General features: G+C 46.6%; 1 protein-coding gene across 2 annotated transcripts; it reads left to right on the forward strand.

Moving 5' to 3' along the window:
* The first annotated feature begins 311 nt into the window (after positions 1-311).
* Pmvk (phosphomevalonate kinase) lies at positions 312-12,123 on the forward strand. 2 transcript variants are annotated; one of them, XM_057793427.1, is made up of 5 exons: positions 312-633; positions 3,224-3,287; positions 6,846-6,998; positions 10,227-10,356; positions 11,602-12,116. In XM_057793427.1, exons 1-5 carry the CDS (start codon positions 539-541, stop codon positions 11,736-11,738), a joined length of 579 nt encoding a protein of 192 aa, XP_057649410.1. In that variant the 5' UTR covers positions 312-538; the 3' UTR covers positions 11,739-12,116. The 2 variants fall into 2 exon arrangements, with proteins under 2 accessions (XP_057649410.1, XP_057649411.1); XM_057793428.1 differs by lacking the exon at positions 312-633 and adding an exon at positions 4,010-4,109 and having other exon boundaries at positions 11,602-12,123.
* Positions 12,124-17,400: the final 5,277 nt, after the last annotated feature.

Consider the following 17,400-nt stretch of genomic DNA (forward strand, 5'->3'; position numbering starts at 1 on the left):
TCTACTAAGCCCCTCCCTCGCCATGACGTCACGAAACACACCCCATCGTGTCATTGTCTGGTTACTTCTTTGGAAAGAGCTTAGTGTGGGCCAGACACATACTTGCTTTAGAGCATGCATTCTAACGCACAAATAAAGACGCAGATTTGAAAATGCCTTCAACATTACTAAGTTTCTTTTTCTTTCCGTTTGCAGGGCTGTGAGGAAGCAAATGTGAGGCCGATCTTCCCACTCAGCGTCTACCTCGGCTCAGGCTGTCAGCCGAGGAGGCGGGGTCGTGACGTCATTTCTGGGCGGGACTGGACGGTTCTAAGTGCGTGCGGGGTGGGCTCCTAGACACGGGTTCCCGGGGCTCTTTCCCTTCCGTCTTCTCTAGCGCTTTCTCGGCGCGCGGCTTCGACTTGGGCTAAGTGGTGCGGAGAGGGGGCGGGGTACCTCCTCTCTTCTGCTCCTACTGGATGCGTCCACCACTTCGTGCTTGGCTGGAATTCAGGAGTCCGAAGTGTCAGCTTTAGGCCTGGTGAAGCGTGGTGATCCCATGGCCCCTCTCGGAGGCGCCCCGCGGCTGGTGCTGCTGTTTAGCGGGAAGAGAAAATCCGGGAAGGACTTCGTGACCGAGGCGCTGCAGAGCAGGTGTCCGCGGGTGCAGGGAAGCCGGAGGAAGGGCGCTACCGCAAGTGGTGGGCATGATGGAGGGGGCTCGCCAGGGCAGGAGGGACAGGGCGGGATGACGCAGGGCAGGAGACGGTAGATGGTAGATCCTCATAGCAGAGAAACAGCAGCCTGCACACGACCTCCTCAGAGAACCAGGGGACTGCCTCTGCAGAATTCTGAAACTGTTGGTCTCTCCTCAAGAAACACCAATTACGATGACTACCAGGCGTCTTCAGTGTGTCATTCTTGTTTCACGACCGTGTTGAGGTAACTGGTACAGATAAGGAGACTAAAGTGACAGCAAAAAGACCCACGGCCTGAGTGGGGCCGTTCCAAAGAGAATCTGCCCAGAAGACCTTGTAATTGCAGGGATTGATGGGTATTCTATGCCAGGCACTATGCATTTAACCCACATAGCTTCTTTGTCAAGTTATTACCATTCAACAAATGCAGAAGCAGGGGCCCTAAGAACTAAAAAGTGGGGTGTGTGTGTGTGTCTGTAATCCAGCTGCAGGGAAGGCTGATGCAGGAGAATCACTTGAACCTAGGAGTTCAAGGCCAAAGTGGATGAGGTTTTTGACTATTAAAAAAAATGTTGCTAGGCGGTGATGGTACATGCCTTTAATCCCAGCACCCGGGAGGCAGAGGCAGGCGGATCCGTGATCCTGGTCTACAAGAGCTAGTTCCAGGACAGGTTCCAAAGTTACAGAGGGAAAAAAGAGAAAACAAACAAACAAACAAAAAAATGTTCAAAGCTGGGTAGTGGTGGTGCATGCCTTTGATCCCAGCACTCAGGAGGCTGAGGCAGGCAGATCTATGAGTTTGAGGCCAGCCTGTTCTACAGAGTGAGTTTCAGGACAGCCAGGGACACACAGAGAAACTCTGTTTCTAAAAACAAACCGACCAAAATCCAAACAAACAACAAAAATGTTTACGGGGGTCATAAAGTAGCAAATTCAGGATTCAAATTGAGTTTTGTCTGCCTCCAAACAATACCTTTCACTCATTCTGTCCATCCTTTCTAGTTATTTGTTTTTACAGGTTTATTTATTTTGTGGGTATGTGTTGTGCTTGAATGTGTGTCTGCATTGTGTGTGCTCTTGGAGGCCAGAAGAGGGCATCTGATCCCCAGAACTGGAGTTACAGACAGTTGTGAGCCTTTGTGTGGCTGCTGGGAATGGAACCTTGGTCTGTAAGAACAGCAAGTACTGGGATTAAGGGCATGTGCCTCTATGCCTGGCCCACCTCTGTCTTTAAAAACATGGGTTCTGGGGATTGAACCAAGGTCACCAGGCTTATGAGGCTAGCCGTTTCCCCAGCCCTGGATTTTTCTTAAGTGATAAGATATTCTAGGGAGCATTTTTTTTTTTTTGGTGTGTGTGGGAGGATGGGGCTTGGGCTAGGAGAACAGAGAAGAGGGAGAAAGAAAAGTGGGGCTTTTCTCCAAGACCAATGTGGTGGTGGCACCAAGTTTTAGCTACCCCAGTTGTTCTAAGAGGTTCAAAGGAGCCCTGGCCAGAGGCCATTACCCAGATCCTTTATTACTAAACAATCATCATCAGTTTCTAAATTTCATCAGTCCTTAGCTCCAAGCGTAGTCAGAGAGCAAGTCAGGAGCCTCGATGCTGGCGTTAGGCTGCTGGGGATTCATGTCCTGGCTTAGCATTTAGTGTGTTCTGCCAGACTTCTTACCTGGTTTGTTCTAGATTGTCTGTTGCTAAACGGGCATTATATAGGATGTTAGAGGAACTGAATGAATTAACACATGAGTTAGAATGATTCCTAGCCAGGAATAAAGTGTTGCTTATTTTTAATTGCGTTTTCATTACTAACAAATGTTACTTTAGTTAACTTTCTTCACTCAGCCTCAGTTTCTTCATCTGGAACGTGAAATGTGGGCTAGTGAGGTGGTTTAGCAGGTAAAGGCACTTGCTGTCAAGCCTGATTTGAAACTCATATCACGGAAGTAGGGAAGTGACCTTTGGAAGTTGTCCTCTGAGACACACACACACACACACACACACACACTCACACTCACTCATCAGAAAAAAGAGAGAGGGGATGCACCTACTTCACCGTGTAGGTGCTTGTGCACACTGTGAGCATCCCCATGCCAGGTAGAAATTGTGACTCCTAGTGTTGGATTCAAGTGTTGCACCCAGTACGTGGTTGATAGGTGCACTGAGTAACTTAAAGGGAAAACTATTTTCAGTCAGTTTATCGCTGTCTCTGTGACTCTGAAGAGAGTGAGTTTAGGGTCCTAGCAGTCATCTGATATCGCCAGGCCTGGAGTTTTCCATGGGACTTATTTATCGGTTCTACCTGTTAGTTTCAGGGCTCCTTTATATTCCGCTGACTCTCATAGTAATCCTGTGTGAGTGACAGGGCAGGTGATGTTATCTTCGTTATTTTTTTTTTTATAACTGAGCAAAGAGGATCAGGGAAGGGGAGACCTGCCCAATAGAGTCTTACAGTAGAAATGAGCAACAGAGGTACTGGGCTCCCCTTCTAGACACAGGAGACACTTGGCAGCATAGGGCTAACTGGGTTCTGATTCCCTGTCCCATAGACTTGGAGGTAACATCTGTGCGGTCCTGCGGCTCTCTGGTCCACTCAAGGAGCAGTATGCTCGGGTAGGTGGTGGTTCGTGGCATCTGGGGGGCTGGGAGGAGCCTGCTCTTGGGTTGTGGAGTTGTGGCTGCTTGAGTCACTGCATGGTCCCAGCGACCCAAGACCCTAGATATGAGACCCTACCTGTAGAACAGACAAACAAAAAAGAAAAAGAAAGGGTCCAGGAAAGCCGTAGACACTTGAGTTGGCAGCTCTGATGCCACATAATAATAATATTAACTAATAAAGATCTGTAGTTAGCGGAGTTACCCCTGGCCGAGACTGGCCCGCCATGCCAGCAAGGACCCGTATTACCGCCCTCTTACTCAAAACCACGTTGTGTCACTCTGCTCTCCCACCAGCTGACCTGATGCAACCCTGGAACTCTCAGGGGCTGCAGAGATACCTGAGTCCCTGGTACCTATGTAGAAAGCAAGGCATGGCCATGCATACTTGTAATCCCAGCAGTGGAGAGGCAGAGACAGGCAAATCCCTGGGATTTACAGGCCGGCCAGCTCAGGCTAGGTCAGCTCAAATAAAGCCCCAAGGTGAACGGAGCACCCGAGAGTGATGCCTGACCTCCAGATGCATGCACATACACACCTGTCCCCCAGAGGAATGCATCATGTGAGTTGGCAAGGTGTGTTGACAAGTGCGCAGACACCAAGCTGCAGAGCAGTGTGTTGCTGCCCTAGGCAGTTGGTTTTTGTATAACACAATATTTGAGGCTGGATACTTTGTACAGGAAAAGGATTTATAACTCAAGTTCTGAAGACCCAAGAATGTGGTGTTGGCATCCACTTAGCTTCTGGTGGAAGAGCAGTGAGCAGAAGAAGGATCACGCTGTAAGACGGGGGAGGCTTGGATCCTTTTTATAGTAACCTACATATAGGGTGCCCAGTCCAGTCTTACAGGAGTGGGAGCTCAGTAATCCTCCCTGAGAGTCACAATACCTGAGGCACCTTATCCAATACCACCGTACTGGGGACAAACCATAAGAGTAACTGAGAATCAGGGTCATAAATGGTGGTGCATGCATTCAATCTCAGTACTCAGAAGGCAGAGGCAGGTGGATCTCTGTGAATCTGAGGCCAGCCTGGTGTACAAAATGAGTTCTAGGCCAGTCAAGGTTACAGAGTGAGACCCTATCAAAAAAGGGGGGGGCGGGGAGAAAAAGAAAAGATAAGGCATTATTTGCTCATATATCCAGCTCTTCTTCAAGTACATATTATGAGGTGCTTGTCCTTTTGAGCACTATTCCAGCTGCGAGAAATGCAGACCTCCCCTGCTGGAAGAGACACCTTAGGAACTGTAGCGCTGGCTGCCTCAGGGAGGGAGGATGGGAGGAAAAGAGGTTTTTATTATAAATGAACACATCTCTTTTGAATTTTGGTTGTTGCTATTTTACTATTATTATTTTGAAACTGGATCTCTGGCTGGTTTAGAATTCTCTTTGTAAATCAGGCTGGCTTCAAACTCACAGAAATCCATCTGCCTCTGCCTCCTGAGTGCTGGGATTAAAGGTGTGTATCACCAAGTCTGGCCTCCTTTGAATTTTAAATCATATGGATAGAAAAAAATAAGATTATTGATTATTAAAATAGGATTAAAAATTAAATAGACTTAGATTCAGGGCAAGCACACAGAGGCGAGGTCAGGTTTTCATACGGTGAAGCCTTTGGTCACTGACATCTGTTGCTGGCCCTAGCGCACTCTTCCAGGGACCTGTGCTCGGTGGCCTGGGTCTAATCTCTGGACCTGCAGTCCTGGCTCCTCGGACTTCTGCCAGCTGTGCTGATCTAGACCTAGGGCAGCAGCTGAGGGACCACAGGGTAAGGAGATGCAGAGGTGTCCTTATTTCTTAGGGAGAAGCTGGATGGAGAAGCTCCTCTAGCCCAGGAGTAGGAAAGGAGGGGGAGGTGCGCGGGGGGAGGGGAGGAGGCAGAAGCACTGTCTGCTTCTGAAGTTCTCAAGCTAGGTTCGGGCCCCAGGCCTGCTGACAGTGGGGGCTGGAGGGGAGAAAGTTTATTTTTCTTTAGTGCTGGGGATAGAGCCTTTGATCTCAGAAACACTCGGCAAATACTCTGATTTACCACTGACCTATAATATCCCCAGACTCAGGAGTTGGCATTTCAGAAACTTCCAGAGGGCCTGTTGGCCCTCGATGTCGGACAGCTCAGCACCATTGCAGCAGTGCCCCCCAGCGCCTAGAACCCCTAAGGGAACCTTGTGACACATTGATTTCCTCGGTTTGTGGGAAACACCAGTGGCACAGTGATCAGGATGCTCCTGAGCAGAAACAGTTCACAAGCAGGGCTGCTCTCCTGCTGAGAGCCCAGGAGAGGGGGTAGTAGGGGAACCAGCACATGAACTGGATAGTTTTTTAAATTAAAAATTATTTTAGGGCTGGAGAGATGGCTCAGAGGGTAAGAGCATTGCCTGCTCTTCCAAAGGTCCTGAGTTCAATTCCCAGCAACCACATGGTGGCTCACAACCATCTGTAATGAGGTCTGGTGCCCTCTTCTGGCTGCAGGCATACACACAGACAGAATATTGTATACATAATAAATAAATAAAATATTAAAAAATTATTTTATATGTATGAGTATTTTTCCTGATATCTGTGTATCATTTGGTGCCTGGTGCTCTTGGAGGCCAGAAGAGGGCATTGGATTGCCTGGAATTAGAGTTACAGATGTTCATGGGCCACTGTGTGAGGGTGAGAGATTGAACCCAGGCCCTCTGGGTGAGTGGTCTCTTCAGCCTCTAGGTGCTTTTATTTTTTTCTTTCTCCCCCCCCCCTTTTTTTTTTTTTTTCCTAGCTAGGGTTTTACTGTGTAGCCCTGACTGCCCTGGCATTTGCTCCGTAGACCAAATTGGCCTTGAACTCAGAGATTTGCCTGCTTCTGCCTCCCAAATGCAGAGATTCAAGTTGTGTGCCACACCACCCATCTCTGGGTGGTATTTTTGAGAACCCTTCCTGTTCTGGAGCCATCTGGATGGACGCTTTGCTGTTCATTGTCTCTGGAAAGGGGAGGGCAGGGCTAGAAGCAGTTCCCTGGGGGTCAGGGTATCCCCCCTGCCCAAGTGGTTCTCTGGATGCCCAGAGCCCAATGGAGTGATGCTGTTTCAGCCAAGTACCAGAGCCTTGGGGATAGAGAAGGATGAGGGGCGGGGGAGATACATGTCTGGGGTTTGCGATGGAGGCAGATGACGCCGGAAGGATACAGGACTTCTGACTGGAATGCAGCTTTGCTTTGGTTTCCCGAGTTTCCTGCTTTGGTTGTAGGCCAAGGTTGTGCCCAGGGCATGCAAACTAATTTCAAGATTAGTTTAAGTCAGAAATAATTGGGAAAACGAAACCCTAGGAAGAGAAAAACTACACCGCACGTTTCCAACACTTTCCGGAATTATCCTAAGAGCTCTCAGCTTTGAGTGTCTCGGGTGCCCCTTTGCTGAGCCTTCTTCCTTTTGGCTGTTATGCTCCAAGCTGGCTGGCGCCTGTGAAGGGAGGCGGTGCCAGGCAGGACTGGTTCTTCTCCGTTAAGGACCGTGTCATAGATGGACTATGCTTCCTGCAGGAGCATGGCTTGGACTTCCAGCGACTCCTGGATGCCAGCACCTACAAGGAAGCCTATCGAAGGGACATGATCTGCTGGGGGGAGGAGAAGCGCCAGGCCGACCCAGGCTTCTTCTGCCGGAAGGTTGTGGAAGGCGTGTCCCAGCCTATCTGGGTAAGAGGCCTCAGCCATGGCTGACAAAATCTCTTTCCAGGCCTCTCCTGTGGCCATTTCTCATCTTCACTGGTACCTTGTGTCCAAGCCTCTAACACCTCAATAGTCCTCTTGTTGGTGTCTCTTGCCTCTGTGAGCCATTTCTGTTCACAAGCCTGAGTGACTTTTTCAAAAGTAAACCGTATGTTCCTGGCATACCTAGAAAGCACTGGTGGCCCCCACCACTCCCGTGAACTAAGCCCAAGTTTTCGTATAACTTTTGGGGCCTTGATGCAGCTCCTACATCCTTTCCCCTACTAACAGCTATAGCCACCAGCTGCTGCTGCTTTTTCCTCCTCCTCTTTAGATCAGGCTGGCCTTGAACTCACAAAGATCTGCTTGCCTCCGCCTCCCTAAGTACTGAGATTAAAGGTGTGTGCCATCACTGCCCGGCCACAATCATTTGCCAGTCATGCTTTTACTTCTTCTGTCTTCTCTCTCTCTCTCTCTCTCTCTCTCTCTCTCTCTCTCTCTCTCTCTCTCTCTCTCTCTCTCTCTCTCTCTCTCTCTGGACAGGGTTTCACTCTGTAGCCCTGGCTGGCCTGGAACTCACTTTGTAGACTAGGATGGCCCCAGACTCACAGAGATCCACTGCCTCCTTAGTGCTGGGATTAAATATCACCATGCCTGGTGGATCACAACTTTGTGTCTTCTTCTTGCCTGCATGCCCTTTCCTGAAGCATTAGTCTAAGTAATCTTAGTCAATAAAAACTTAGAAGATGAGAACCGGGAGCAGCCACCAGTTGCTTCCTACCTGTCTCCTTCCTGCATCCAAAAGGCCGAGAGCCTGTCTACACCCCACTTTATCACTTCCTGTTTCCACCTCCTGAGTGCTGGGATTAAAGATGCCAGCCACCACTGCCCAGCTTCTGTGGTTAACTAGTGACTAACTCTGCCCTCTGACCTCCAGGCAAGCTTTATTTGTCAGAATACAAACAAAATATCACCCAACACTTCCCTGCCCTTTTTACCTGGTTTACTCCAACAATTTTCAAGTCACTTCCATGGGGAAGGCTTCCTGGATACCTGTTACTCCTTCCCCACCCCCTTCTCCTAAGACAGCGTCTCTTATAGCCCAGGCTGCCCTTAAGATGACCTTGAGCTCCCCTGATCCTCCTGTTTCCACATCCCCAGGTCTTAAGTAGCCCACAGCACTCTATGCTGGGCCTTCCTTATTCATTTGTGTGCTAACTGAGGAGTGTTTCCTTGTGCCAGGCACCTCTCCAGGTTATGAGGATGTCCTGAAGCAAAATGAATGCAATGAAGACTCTGCCTTCAAAGAGTGTTTCAGCTAGGAGTTGGGGAGACAGGTACTGAATAAGGGTAGATGATGCCAGGCAGAGCAGATCAAGACAGATGGGGTGTGGGCTGGGGGAACCTGCTATTTAAGGGCCTCAGAGAAGGTGAGGTTGGAGCATGACCTAAAGGAAATGAAGGAGTGAGCTGAATGGGTAGTGGGGGAATTGCTTTCTGGAAAGGGACCGGAATGTGAAGACTGGAGAGGGGCCTGTTTGAGAAACAGCCATTGTAGTGTGTGGGAGGTTAAGGACAGACCTTGTAAGGCTTTGGAAGAGTCTAGAAGTCACTGGAGAGTTCTGAGATGAGGAAAGACAGTTTAGGAATTAAAAGGCAGATTGGGGTTCAGGTAGTGGTAGAGCATCTTTTAGTATCTGGAGATAGTTGTTGGTAGGAGTGTGGTTGAGGACCTGAGGCTGGGGAGATGGCTCAGTAGACAAAGTCCTGAAGTTTAGATTCCCCAGAACCTACATTAAAAAAGCCAGGTGGGGGCTGGTGCAATATCTCAGTGTAAAGGCGTTTGCTTCCAAACCCGAAGGCCTGAGTTTGTTCCCCAGGACCTACATGGTGGAAGGGGAAAACTGACCCCTTTGAATTGTCTTCACACACACATGCACACACACACTGTATTTTTTTTTTAATTTTTTTAATTTTTTTGGTTTTTCGAGACAGGGTTTCTCTGTGGTTTTGGTTCCTGTCCTGGAACTAGCTCTTGTAGACCAGGCTGGTCTCGAACTCACAGAGATCCGCCTGCCTCTGCCTCCCGAGTGCTGGGATTAAAGGCGTGCGCCACCACTGCCCGGCACACACTGTATTTAATTTTGTGTTTTATTTTGTTTTTGTTTTTTGAGACAGGATCTCTCTGTCTAACCTTGACTCTCTTGGAACTTGCTCTGTAGACCAGGCTGATCTTGAACTCACAGAGATCTACCTGCCTCTGCTTCCTGAGTACTGGGATTAAAGGTGTGCGCCACCACTGCCCGGCAAAGAGGCAGGTGAGCATAGAATGATCAAGGAAGACACCCAATACCAACCTTAGCCTCCACGCGTGTACATATACACACAGGCACTCCACTATACTACACATGTGTCTACACATGTGATGTGCATTCATTAATGCACACTGTACGCGCGCGCACACACACACATCCCCACACCTGGGATTATTAGGTGTGGTATACATGCCTGTAATCCCAGCAGGGGCATTGGGAGTTGGAGGTCAACCTTAGTTACTTAGCAAGTTTGAGACCAGGCAGGGCTACATAGTGAGACCTCTTCTCAAAACCAAAGGATTTAGCAGACTTGCTCTGGCTGCTGGAGGGCAGGTCAGAGCTGAAGCAGAGAGGCCTGGTAGAGGGGCCCAGGTGTCAGGCCAGTGAGTGGCTGGAGCTCGGGGCTGTGAGAGATTTGGGAAGGGGCCGCTTTTACATGGATTTTAAGGGTAGAGCCAGCAGGAGCGGGGTGGGTGGTGGAGGGCAAGGATTTTGTTCTGAGCAGCTGGACAAGCCGTTTTCTGAGACAGGAAGGGTCAGGACTGGAGAGTTCAGGAGCTGAGGAGCTCCATTTCGGTCATTCTGGGTCCCTGGTTGTTGGAGAAGCTGCTGTGTATCTTTGGTCTCGCCTGCTGTATGGTATGAGCCAGAGCTAAGAGAGCAGGGCAGGGTGTGTTTTGTTTATGACTCGGCCTCAGTACCTGGCACAGTGCCAGTGCACAGTAACCGCCAGCAGTGCCCCTTAGTGCCACAGCTGGGTTGGAGCTGCCTGGCAGGTGCTCATATTTAGAGGTGTGTGTTCAGTGAGCTGTACCATTTCTCTGGCGTCTATAGCACGTGCCCCTGTGTCCCCCCCTCGCCCAGGACTTTGTCCTAATGGTCACCTGTCTCTTCTCTACAGCTGGTGAGTGACACACGGAGGGTGTCTGACATCCAGTGGTTTCAGGAGGTCTATGGGACTGTGACACAGACAGTTCGGGTCGTAGCGTCGGAGCAGAGCCGGCAGCAGCGGGGCTGGGTGTTCACACCAGGTAAACTGTAGATGGCACTCAACCTCGAGGCTCAACACTCAGCTCCACCACCCCTGTGCTCCAGGTCTGCTGCTCGCTCCCCAGCAGGCCTAGAGAGCGGGTGAGGGTTCATGAAGGGGAATCTGAGGCCCGAGGGGTGGGTCGGTAGCAGGTCAGGTTCCCAGGCTGTTCTTAGACTGTTGTGTCAAGGCCAGTAGACTTCTGGCCAGGCCCCGTTCTTGTGGCTCTTAGACTTTGCTTTCTAAGCTGGTAGGGACTAAGGGTGACTGTGAGCAGACTGAACAAACCCTGCTTCTGTTTAATGATAGATCAGGGGGCAGCCAGGGAGTTTTCCAGGGCCTCGGTGGTGCCTGCTCAGGACCTGTTTTGAGGACAGTTCTGAAGTTCTGCTCAGGCCTCTGCCCTGCCCCCATCACTGTTCCTTGGATACACTCAGATTTTTCTTTTTCAAGACAGTATTTCTTTGTGTAGTCCTGGCTGTCCTGGAACTCGCTCTGTAAACCAGGCTGGCCTTGAAGGCTTGAACTCAGAGAAATTCGCCCACCTCTGCTTCCCTGCGTGCTGAGACTATGCCCAGCAATACACTCAGATCTAATGATCGTGACTGCTACTATCAGCGCATCTCCTGGGCGCTCTGGCAGGCCAGCCTGTGTTTGATGTGTTTTGGTTTTTCAAGACAGGGTTTCTCAGTAGCTATGGAGCCAGTTCTGGAACTTGCTTTGTAGACCAGGCTGGCCTTGAACTCCCAGAGAACTGCCTGCCCCTGCCTCCCGAATGCTGGGAAAAAGGCGTGCACGAGCACTGCCCTGTGTGCCCGGCGTGTGTTTGGCGCTGTATACACTTTCTCTTACTCACTCATTGTTACAACTGCCATGAGGATGCTGCTGTTCCTGTACTCGGGGCAGACGAGGGCTTTGGTCCAGAAAGGCCAAGCTCTTTCTCAAGGCTCTGAAGAGTGGGAGGAGGAGCCACACTCACCCTGCTTCCAACACTGAGGACACAGCCTCCCAGAAGCTAGCCTGCCCTGACAGTGTGAAGCCCTCTTGGATAGTCTGTAGTTTTCATGACCCAGTCCACTCTCTGTAGGCGGCAGCAAGGGCAGAGTGATTTCTCCAGGGATTGCCTGGGAGCTCAGCTGGTGGTGGGAGGCCACAGCGGAACTGCAGAGGTTCTCAGAGGGGAGGCACAGGGTTGGTACCCGGTATGGGCAGGACTGGGGCCTGACTCTTCTGCTCTTTCCCCCAGGGGTGGATGATGCCGAGTCAGAGTGTGGCCTGGACAACTTCGGGAGCTTTGACTGGGTCATTGAGAACCATGGAGATGAGCAGTGCCTGGAAGATCAGCTGGAGAGCCTGCTGGGATTTATTCGTGCCAAACTTTAGTGATCGATCAGGCGTTAGGGGTGGGCAGAGACTGCTGCATTGCGGCGAACCCTGGCTCTGCCAGATGTGGGTCCCCCGTCTTGGCTGAGGTCACAGAGCAGACAGACAGTCTGAGGAACAGGAGGATGCTCGTGGGCAGTGGATACATTTGGAAACCTCTGGTGTGCTTGTCTTCCCTGGAGAGGTCGCCCTGCTTTCAGGACATTTACAGGGCAAAGGAGGGTGCATCAGTTTTGCTCGAGGCAGGAACACTACCATGCCCATGGGTGGCCAGCCCTGCTGAGCTGGGATAGTTTTGCTTCCCTGTGCGTATACTTTCGGCCCTGGAATCCTAATAAACCTCCTTGGAACACAGCTCAAAGCTGGAGACCTCTTATTTCCCTGATGTCTTAGAGAAGCTGGGGGTGTGGGGGTAGATGTGGGTCCCTGCTCTGCCTTGCACCTGTCTGGAGTGGATCCTGCAGAGGCTGACCTGAGCCCAAAGCCTGGGAGAGGCTTCTCTCTGTTGAAGCAGAATGCATCAGAACATGTCAGATGGGGGGGATGCCAATCAAATAATCCCATACTAGCTCCAAATAGGGTGTACTACGGTTTTTCTTTATTAAAAGGGAAACTCAGGGAATAGGAATGGAGGTCCAACATCCAGGTGTGGAGCACGGGAAGAGAAAGGCAAGTGGGCCGGACCATGGCTTTTTGGAATCCAAAGCCACACCTCAACCTGGTCCGGCCTCTCAAAAGCCATTGGCTGAAGGAGGTTCCCCATCATCTCCCCCTTTTGTCTAAATAAGAGAGTTCTAAACCCAATACAACACTATATACACTAAGAACAGATATCAAGTATAAAAATTAAAATTACAACCAACATAAACAATATTAAGCAAGGAACATTTGCTAAATGTTTCAATAATCATTCTCTCCTAAGGAGTCTAAGTTTTGTATTAGAAATGGCTTGACTAAATCATAAGAGGAAAGTAACTACAACTATCTAACCCTCAACCTCATCAAAGGCCTGAGAAGGGAGACAATATTACTTGAGTAGGCAGGAAGTGCAACCAAGCAGTTTCTAAAATGTACAGTAGATGACAGAGACAACTGGCTACCTGGACAATCACCCAAAGTCTCCTTTGCAATGTTGGAGCAACCAACTTTGGTTGTGGCCTAGAGTAACTGACAGATCATTTTCAGAGGCAGGAAAAGTTTTCAAAACTTACCTGTGTTGGCAAGATTTGACAGTCTTTTTCTTGTATCCTGCTTGTCCTGTCTGGACATTGTACACTTTGTCAGTGGTTGAGGCATGGGCAGTTCCTTGCTCAAAGGCCAGTTTTGCCAAGAAGAAATAAACTCCAAGTAGAGTGTCTTTGGTGCTCAACATTGTCTCAGGACAATAGATCAGTGCTGCCAGGAGCAATTGTGTCTCACATCAGCAGAACCCTAAGTATTTAAATGCCATGCTCTATAGATCTTTGAAGTGGTTGAAGATTATCTATCTATGCAGAATGTAATCTCTGTGTATCTAAAGAACCTGATTAGTCTAACTATAAGTAAGACAAACATGAATAACTATTAACCTATAATACTTAATACCTCTATAACCTAAAAACTAAAACTTCATATTAGAATATTAAACAGTCTTTAAACAATTGTGCAGTAAATGAGGACAATGACCTAAAAATGTAAACAATATATAAGTATCTTGATCAGAGGTAGAAATATATAATGCAATATGATAACTATATTCTAAAATTGTATCAATATACAAAATGTCTTAAACAGAGGTAGAAACATGCATGTTTCCAATCTGACAGAATAACTTTGTATATGTGTACAAATATTGTAAACAGAAATAGGAACATATTCAATATAACATATAACTTGAACTTGTATCAATATATAAGAATCTATACCAATGTAAGTTGCCCATAAATAATAGCTCACAAGTATTCACTTTATTATTCACTATTATTATTTTTTCTTTTTTTTAAATAATTTATTTTATGTGCATTGATGTGAGGTGTCAGATCCCCTGAAACTGGGGTTACAGACAGTTGTGAGCTTCCATGTGGTTGCTGGGAATTGAACTCGGGTCCTCTGGAAGAGCAGCCAGTGCTCTTGACCACTGAGCCATCTCTCCAACCCCTCACTATTATTAGTGTGAATAAGCTCACACTAGTCTACCTGTTATTCCATTCAATTTCCTCCTTTTTCTTTTCAAAGAGATCCCTGAGCCTACCTAATTTCCACCCCAACCCCCAACCCTATACCAGTAATAATCAACACCTAATTGATGAGGACGGACTTCATTGGGAGAAGGGCCATCTTGTCTTCTATAATTACTTCCAGCTGACATGAGGATGATGTTCTTTCTGTGTGATCCTGTAAAACTAAAATGATGGTTAAGTCATTTTAAGATTTTAAATTTAAGATTTTTTTTTTTTTTTTTTTTTTTTTGCTTTTTCGAGACAGGGTTTCTCTGTGGTTTTTTGGAGCCTGTCCTGGAACTAGCTCTTGTAGACCAGGCTGGTCTCGAACTCACAGAGATCCACCTGCCTCTGCCTCCCAAGTGCTGGGATTAAAGGCGTGCGCCACCACCGCCCGGCTTAAATTTAAGATTTTTAAGATTACTGTCTGGTATAATTGCAAATGATCCCTGAATAGTCGATAGGGTTTTTCTGAGGATCCTATTTGGAGTTCTGGCCAGAATGTTGTAAAAAGGTACACCATTTCAGCTAACCAAGTTGGAACCATCTTGAGCAGCTGGTACTTATAGTAGCGCTATCAGCATCATGATATCATATCAACCAGTGGAGTGGTTGTTGTGGGGCCCCATCTTCTTCCTGGAAACTTCAAAGATTACTGCAGGAAAAGATTACTGCCTGACCTGTAGGATTATTTGATATACCTGTAATGTGCTTTATATTATAATAAGCAAAAAACAGTTTCATTTTCTTAGAGACATATGCTGGACCACTATCTGTCTTTATTTGTGCAGGTATACCCATGATAGCCATAACTTCTAATAAATGTGAGATTATTGAATCAGCCTTTTCTGAGCTGAAGGCAGTTGCCCATTGAAAACCTGAATAAGTGTCAATGGTGTGGTTACATATTTTAATTTACCAAATTCTGTAAAGTGGAAAACATCCATCTGCCAGATTTCATTCCTCTGAGTATCTTTTGGGTTACTCTCTTTGCAGGTAGCAGTGTTTGGTTATAGAAAGAGCAAGTAGGGCATCTCTTTATAATCTCCTTGGCCTGTTGCCATGTAATAAAAAACTCTTCCTTCAAACCTTTGCTATTGACATGATTTTTTTAAAAATGAAATTCAGAGACCTTCAGCACACTTCCAATCAATAATCAATCAATTTCCGTATTACCTTGTGCTAGAGGACTTGGCAGACCCATATGGATATGTGTTATGTATATGGGACAAAGCCTATTCCTGATTATATCTTGAACCTAAATGAATAATGAAGTCAATTCTGTATCATACAGTTTAAATTCAGCACCTCCAATATGCAAGACAACTCTTTCTGCATATTGTGAATCAGTAACTATATTGAGAGGTTCTTTAATATCCCTTATTACCATGAAAATAGCATATAGCTCTACCTTTTGGACAGAATATCAGGGCTTTGTTCCACCTTGCTTAAATCTTCTGGTTTGTAACCTGCCTTTCCTGATTTATTTGCATCAGTATAAAATGTACAGGCTCCATTTATTGGTGTGTCATGTACAATTCGGGGAAGAATTCAATATTTCTATTTATAAGGTTAATTCTATTGCTTTTAGGATAATTGCTATTAATCTCTCCCAAAAATTTTGCACAAACTCTTTGCCAGGCTTCATTGTCTTCCTAAATTTTTTTAATTTCATCGGTAGTAAAAGACACTATAATCTCTGCTGGATCTATATCTGCTAGTTGACAAAGTCTCAACTTTCCTTTTATAATTAATTCAGAGACCTTTTCCATATAAGTTTTTAATTTTTCAATTGGTTTATGTGGTAAAAAGATCCATTCTAAGATAATATATTCCCTCTGCCTTAAAATTTCTGTAGGAGAAAGTCTGGATGGCAATATGACTAGGATGCAATTAAGATCAGGAGCCACCCTCGGCATGAGCCTCCTGTAATTTCTCTTCAACAACCGTTAATTCTTTCTCAGCTTCAGCTGTTAATTCCCTGGGGCTGTTTAAGTCTTTGCCACCATCTAAGGTTTTCTTTAAATGAATTATTCAATCAGGTGCTATCCCAATAGTTGGTTGTACACTGGAAATGTCTTCTAACAATCTTTGAAAGTCATTAAGAGTCTGCAATCAGTCTCTCCTAATCTGTGCCTTTTGTGTTCTAATTTTCTATAAACCTATTTTATAACCTAAGTAATTGAAAGAATCTCCTCTCTGTATTTTTTTTTTTTTTTTTGGTTTTTCGAGACAGGGTTTCTCTGTGGTTTTGGAGCCTGTCCTGGAACTAGCTCTTGTAGACCAGGCTGGCCTCGAACTCACAGAGATCCGCCTGCCTCTGCCTCCCGAGTGCTGGGATTAAAGGCGTGCGCCACCACCGCCCGGCCTTCCTCTCTGTATTTTTTTCAGGAGCAATCTGTAATCCCCATTTTGGCAAAACTTTCTTTACTTCTTCAAACATTTTAAAGTATCTGCAGTTGAATCAGATAGCAAAATGTCATCCATGTTATGGTAAATTATAGACTTAGTAAATTGCTTATGTATTATTTCCAACTGCTTACTTACAAAGTATTGGCACAGGGTAGGGCTATGGAGCATTTCCTGTGGGAAGACGGTCCGTTGATATCTCTTAGTAGGCTGAGAATTATTATAACTAGGCACAGTGAAGGCAAAATTTTCTCTGTCCTTTTCTTGTAAAGGTATAGTGAAGAAACAATCTTTTAAATTAACTATGAGAGACCATCCTTTTGGTACTAGAGAAGGCTTAGGAATTTCAGATTTTAGAGGGTCCATAGGTTGAATAACCTCTTAGATCTTCATTTTCATTTTTCAGATTTTTTTAAACAACAAATACAGGAGAATTCTAAGGGCTGGTAGATTCTTCAATATGGTGAGCATCTAGTTGTTCCTGTACCAGCTGTTATAAAGCCTGCAGTTAGTCTTCTGTTGAAGGCCATGGTTTAACCCATATTGACTTCTCAGTTAACCATTTTGAAGGTAGGGCTGTTAGTACCTCTGAAGGTTTGCTAGTTGCTTTGTGTTTTTTACAGCCTGAATGGCTGATGACCTTTATCTATAATACCTTATAATATCCTTCCCAGAAACATGAGTTTTTGTGACTGCAAAAATGTTAATCTGTGTATTCCATTGCTGCAATAGGTCACAACCCCATAAATTCACTGCAATATTAGCTACATCTGGCCTCAGACTTCCTTTCTGTTCTTCTGGCCCATCTTGTGCTTTGTTTCTCTTGAGATAGGGCTCCAATTCCTAGGGACTGAACCTCTGTCTCCTGAAGTGGCCAATTCTGATGCCAAGATTCTGGAGTAATGATACATCCACACCCATATCTCATAATCCCTCAATTACAATGTTACATATACGCACTCTTAGCTTTCGTCTTTGATCACTTGTAGAAGTCTGCCAAAATATATATTTTCTATTTCCTATTGGAGTTTTTGATTCATCCTCCATGTCTATCC

Source organism: Chionomys nivalis, chromosome 18, assembly GCF_950005125.1.
Source record: "Chionomys nivalis chromosome 18, mChiNiv1.1, whole genome shotgun sequence".
NCBI lineage: Eukaryota > Metazoa > Chordata > Mammalia > Rodentia > Cricetidae > Chionomys > Chionomys nivalis.